General features: G+C 42.0%; 1 protein-coding gene across 1 annotated transcript; it reads left to right on the top strand.

Annotated features, from left to right (window-relative positions):
- Positions 1–2,396: 2,396 nt before the first annotated feature.
- LOC137124041 (E3 ubiquitin-protein ligase TRIM21-like) lies at positions 2,397–5,833 on the top strand. Its single transcript, XM_067498645.1, has 2 exons — positions 2,397–2,526; positions 3,078–5,833. The coding sequence occupies exon 2, from the start codon at positions 3,087–3,089 to the stop codon at positions 4,722–4,724; it is 1,638 nt and encodes a 545-aa protein (XP_067354746.1). The 5' UTR covers positions 2,397–2,526; positions 3,078–3,086; the 3' UTR covers positions 4,725–5,833.
- The last annotated feature ends 673 nt before the right edge of the window (positions 5,834–6,506 follow it).

The raw sequence follows: 6,506 nt of genomic DNA, 5'->3' as shown, positions 1-6,506 counted from the left end.
GAAACAGTGTGGAACATCATTTTTGTACCATTTGTTTTCCTTCAGGCACAGACATCACAGAAGCACAAACTTAAAGTTTGTCTTTTTTGTTTTCCATCATAGTTGGTAACAGAAAAAGATGCAGAGAAAGTGGATGGATTGATGAGGTCCAGTGACAAACTGCTAAAATTAATTCCTTGATCTGTTCACTGAGGCTGGTAACATTATATCAACTGTGTGACTTATGTGACTGTTTCAAACGTAATTGTCGGTTGTTTGTGGTTGTTTCTCCCACACCAGTCCACAAGCTGCTCTACCTCCTGTCTGCATACCCTGTTGATATCGCCGTGACTGAGGCCCACTACTGTTGTATCATCAGCGTATTTAATGATGTGGTTAGCAGTGAACCTGGCCACACAGTCGTGGTTCATCAGGGTGAAGAGCATTGGGCTCAGGACACAGCCCTGAGCGGAACCGGTGCTCAGGGTGATGACATAGGAGGTGTTCTTCCCCAACGACACAGACTGGGTCCAATTAATGAAAGTCTAACAGCCAGTTACACAGGGTGATGTTAAAGTCTAGGGCTGCCAGTTGGGTTTCGTGAGATAAATGATAAAACAGTTGGTCAGAATAACAATAGTAGTCTGCTTCAAGTGTAACAACAAACAGTACTGCAGAGGTCTTTTTATCTCTCGGTTAAGCGTACAGCACACCTCTCTTGAGAAACGGAAACGCTAAATGTTACGTCTGGTGGATAATGTCCTCTAAAAATAACATTTCTCATAAGGAGACTATAGAGATAACAAAAAGATCAAATGTGAAAAGCCTCTCTACTGTCACACTGCACAAAAAAGCCTTTCAGCTGCTCATTGCCCCGTCTCCCCTGGTTCATTTCACATCCCACCACCATCGAACCAGCATTAGATGTACTGCCTCCCATGCAGCTGTCCTCGACTGTCTCACTCACATATTACTTCTTGTCAACAGAGCTCAAGAGCCCGTTGAGGCTCCACTCTTTACCATCACCTCACATCTTCAGTCCACTTCACTTTAGATAACCCACATCTTTGCCCCCCATTCTCCCATTGTCTCACATCGCCACTTGTTTCATAAAAGTTTGTTCAGTGATCCCACAACATTGTGGCAAAACTTGCAGGACACTATAAATTGAAAGAAGCCTTCTCGTCCTGCTAAGGAGAACATAGAACTGACGCTTTGCTGAAGGTTTGAAAGGCACAGTTACACACCCCTTACCAACACTAGGTCATTGATCACCACCACCGCACCCATGTCCATATCAGCTCAGGCTGAATGCACTTGTCAGGTTTTGTATAAGGACAGACCCAAGTGAAGAGATGGTGAGAGGGAGTTAACTGATGAACAGGTTTATTATTCTAAATTATTATACTATACTTATTATACTAAAACAGAACAAACCAAACCTCGGACAGGGAGCAAGCACCAGATTAAAAAAAAAAAACACTGCCTGTCTGAAAGCATGTTCTGAACCCAATCTTCAATAAATCACTGGAGCTGTGTGAAGTCCCCTTAACGTTCAAACAAGATGATGATGAGGTTTGTTTGTTGGGTTTTCTCATCATACAAATCTCTATAGTCTTGACTTTATTATGTAAAGTGCCTTGAGATGACGTTGTTGTGACTTGGTGCTTTATAAAGTTGAAAGTTGAATTAAAATTGAAATGAATGCAAACGCCCATTTGGTAGAGTTTTTATGGTAACCTCATCTCAAAGGGCCTGGTGGCAGAGCTTGGGGTTGGGATAGAGAAGGCTGTGGGTTCAAAACTCATGGCAAATCAGCATGCAAAACATGTTCTGCTGTGACGACCCCTGAAGGAACAGACTGAAGGCCACTGATCTTTTTATGGTAAAAATGTGTTCTTCGAATCGGTTGTTAATAATAAACGATTTGACACAGTGACCCTCAGCATCATCCCTTAAATAAAGAAACTGTTGGCTTACGTCCGTTGTGACATGTGCTTCACCATTGATTTCATGCGATACCATCTTTAGGGGCTCCGCTTCTTGACTGACACATGCGTCAGGTGTTTCAGTCCAAACTTAAGAGGGTGCTGATTATGTTGCTCTCAATTCAGACCATTCTTTCTTTAACACAGACAAAAACATAGACCAAAGACTGTGTTGGTGTCCCATTGCACATTTTCCCATATGCTTCCTACCTAAGAAAAGTTCCGGCTTAATCCATTTACTCCAGGTCATCAGCATCATCTGATTACTAAGAGAGCGAAGAGAGTGAATTAAACCACATGGGGCATTAAACTACTCTTCTGGAGTTTGATCCAGAGAAGAAGAAACTGTGATTTATCATATATGTCTCCTCCCCAAGTCCAGCAGAGCTCGGTCTAACAGGTGGAGTAACATTTCAAGGAGGAGTGCGTCACGTCATATTCCTGAAATGAAACTGAAGGTTTGTCAGAGCAACAGCAGAGCTGCAGTCGCAACACAGTTTTACTTCTGCGTAAAATAGAAATTTCATGTGTTCGTTCTCAACAACTGACTCAAATATTGGTGAGTACAGCTAATCACTGTGTCCACTGTGTTTTACAAATCTGCAATGACACTGAACTTTAGCTATGATCAAAGAGGAAGTTTAAGAGTAACTTTGTTTTTTTTCAAAATAAATTGTATTTTCAGCGATGCCACTATATAACAGGTCTCAAGCAAGAGTCACCTGTGGACACAGCTGTGTCCTGTTTCAGACAGTAACAGCAGAGACAGCTGTTCTCTGACAGACATGCTTTGTTCTCTTTTGACGCTTCTGTCACTTGTATTCAAATTCTCTCTTTAACAATAATTCAATTTAATATATTTCCATTTAGAAAAAGTGACGGTGTGTGCAGTTACTTAAGAAACCTGCTTACTTGAAATCCATGTATACATGCAGCAGCAGATTACCGGATTTCTCCACCAACTGTAAAGACAGAGTTATACTCTTCATACAAATATGTTGCTCATTTAAGTGTAGACACTAATAAACATGAAGGTGAACTGTTTATGAAATTAAACTACAGAATAATCAGTAATAAATAAATCTCAATATAAAATGTTGTCACTTCCAGTGTGTAGACATGTCTGCTGCCAGCTGTCTGAAATTCGAAGACCAGTTTCTGTGCTCCATCTGTCTGGATGTGTTCACTGATCCAGTCTCCACCCCATGTGGACACAACTTCTGCAAAAACTGCATCACTCAGCACTGGGATATTAATGACAGGTGTCAGTGTCCAATGTGTAAGAAGGTTTTTGACACAAGACCTGATTTAGACATCAACACCTTCATCTCTGAGATGGTTTCTCAGTTCAGACATGAAGCTGAACTGAAAAGAAGCAGCAGCTCAGAGCAACAAGTTGTCAAACCAGGAGAAGTTCCCTGTGACGTCTGCACTGGAACCAAACTGAAGGCCCTGAAGTCCTGCCTGGTGTGTCTGGTCTCCTTCTGTGAGACTCACCTGGAACCTCATCTGACAGCTTCAGGTCTGAAAAGACATCAGCTGATGGACCCTGTGAAGAACCTGGAAGGCAGGATGTGTAGGAAGCACGATAAACCTCTGGAGCTGTTCTGTAAGACTGACCACACATGTGTCTGCATGCTCTGCTCTGTTTTAGACCACAAGACACATGAGTTTGTTCCTCTGACAGAAGAATATGAAGGAAAGAAGGCAGAGCTGGACAAGACAGAGGCTGAAATTCAGCAGATGATCCAGAAGAGACGACTGAAGATTCAGGAGATCAAACGCTCAGTCAGGATCAGTAAAGAAGGTGCAGACAGAGAGACAGCAGAAGGGGTTCAGGTCTTCTCTGCTCTGAAGGAGTCTGTTGAGAGAGGCCTGAACCAGCTCATAAAGGAGATCGAAGACAAACACAAAACTACAGAGAAACAGGCTGAAAATTTCATCAAAGAGCTGGAACAGGAAATCTCTGAGCTGATGAAGAGAAGCTCCGAGGTGGAGCAGCTCTCACGCTCTGAAGACCACTTTCTCCTCCTCCAAAGCTTCCAGTCCCTGGAAGCTGCTCCACCCACCAAGAACTGGACACATGTTAGAGTCCATCCTTCATCATATGAGGGGACTGTGGTGAGAGCTGTGAGTCAGCTGGAGGAGATGATCACTAAAAAGATGGAGAGGGTGTTAGCTGAGGCCGAACTGAAGAGGGTCCAGCAGTCTGCAGTGGATGTGACTCTTGATCCTGATACAGCAAATCCTGAACTCATCCTGTCTGATGATGGGAAACAAGTTTACTGTGGTGATGTGAGGAATGATCTCCCAGAAAACCCAGAGAGATTTTCTCAGTCTGTTTGTGTCTTAGGAAAACAGAGTTTCTCTTCAGGCAGATTTTACTTTGAGGTTCAGGTTAAAGGAAAAACTAAATGGGATTTAGGAGTGGCCAGAGAGTCCATCAACAGGAAGAGGGACATCAGACTGAGTCGACAAAATGGTTTCTGGACTTTGATTTTGAGGAATGAAAATGAATATATAGTTAATACTTCAGTCCTTCTCTCCCTGAAGTCTCAGCCTGAGAAAGTGGGGGTGTTTGTGGATTATGAGGAGGGTCTGGTCTCCTTCTATGACGTAGATGCTGCAGCTCTGATCTACTCCTTTACTGGCTGCTCCTTCACTGAGAAACTCTACCCATTCCTCAGTCCCTGTGTTAGTAAAGATGGTAAAAACTCTGCTCCACTGATCATCTGTCCTGTCAATCAAACCATATGACCTGTTTATAATGAAGCTTTAAAAACAACAAATGAATTTTATACTTTCATTTTAATTAAATCGTTTTAGACATATTCTGTAAATATACACCAGACACTGTTTACTTCAGTACTGTTACACTACTAGGAAGTCAGTGAATTATGTAGTTGTTCCTTTTGTATTTGTAATTAAGTTGTTTGAAGTGTGAACTGTTTGGTGAGTTTCTACCTTTCACCTGTTCTTTTACCGCTTCGGTTTCTCTCCACTATGGATTAATTCATCTGTGAACCAGCACTGGATGCAGTAACCGTGGTGAATAAGAGACATTTCTGTAATGCAGACATCATATTTGATGATCCAGGTCCCCCAGCATGTCTACAAGACATAAAGGCCTGGATGTCCCACAATTTTTTACTTCTAAACTCAGACAAAACTGAAGTCATAGTATTTGGGCCCAAAAATCTCAGACATGATGTCCAACCATATTGTTACTCTAGATGGCATAAGTCTGGCCTCCAGTACTACTGCAAGGAACCTTGGAGTTATTTTTGATCAGGATTTGTCCTTTAACTCACATATAAAACAAATCTCTAGAACAGCCTTCTTCCACCTACAGAACATTGCCAAAATTAGGAGCATCCTGTCTCAAAGTGATGCCGAAAAACTGGTCCATGCATTTGTTACCTCTAGGTTGCACTACTGTAATTCCCTACTTTCAGGATGCTTTCTATTAACCCCAAGGCAGATGGCTGCTCACCTTGGAATTGTTGGGTTTTCTCTATAAATCTTTATAGTCTTGATGTTATTCTGTAAAGTGCCTTGAGATGACTTTGTTGTGAATTGGTGCTTTATAAATAAAGTTGAATCGAGAGATGAAGTGAGGTCCAAATAACAGCTTAAACAGTGGGACTGTTTCTCATTTAATTGTCAAATTGGTACAAAATAATGTATTTTCAGGCACCAGTGGCACAGACATCACAGTGGACAAAACTTAATGCTTGTCTTTAAAGTTTCCTGAGACAAAGACTGTTCATCTGTGTGTGATGCCTCCACATCCCAGCTAACCTTTTCCACTGAGGGGCATTAACAACACTTGTAGCTCTTCACATTTTACTTTTATAACTCTCTGTTTTATCAGTGACCACTACTCAGGTGTGTTTGTGTTACCTCAGAAAGTGGTAAATATGCTTCTGTCTGATTGGGTCACACAAATAAAGCCCCGTGCCCCATGGCATTATGGGTAACGTGGGGTGAGGACACCAGCAGTGGATCTGTTCTGTCAGCAGGGGGAGCTGTTGTTCCAGCACAGGGTCCAAACACACACTGAGTGTGTTTCCCGCCTGTCAAACTGATGTCTTGATACTTGGAGGCCTGATGTGGTTCAAGATTTAAACAGACCCTGTCTTTATTAGCAGATCATGCGCCAAGTCACTGGAAAACTGCATTATATCCATCATTATTACCTTTTTCCACATACTGTTACTTTCTATTGTGTTTTCATTTCTCTAAGTTAGATTCCTTCTCCTCTTTGTCACTGTCTGTATGTAGCCAAACAAAAGAAGGTAATGTGACCAACCACTGTAGCAGGCACAGGCAAAAGTTTCGAACCCCATCTGAACATTTCCCTTTTGTATGGCACCTTTTCACGTCCTTCTTCAGATTTGGCCAGTCAACAACAGGTATGTTTTTCAAATCAGAAAGTACTGCATAAGACATTATCCTGTTCATACAGGACTCTCAGTAGTTTCATCACCTCCAGTATGTGCTTATGTCAATAAACGCAGTCGATATGTAGCATGTAAC

Source organism: Channa argus, chromosome 3 (genome assembly GCF_033026475.1).
Source record: "Channa argus isolate prfri chromosome 3, Channa argus male v1.0, whole genome shotgun sequence".
Lineage (NCBI taxonomy): Eukaryota > Metazoa > Chordata > Actinopteri > Anabantiformes > Channidae > Channa > Channa argus.
Note: the sequence above shows the minus strand (reverse complement) of the source record. Positions and strands in the feature narration are given on the sequence as shown.

What these genes read in the sequence shown, in the direction of transcription:
- LOC137124041 (XM_067498645.1), top strand. Translation starts at nt 3,087, where the DNA reads ATGTCTGCTGCCAGCTGTCTGAAATTCGAAGACCAGTTTCTGTGCTCC.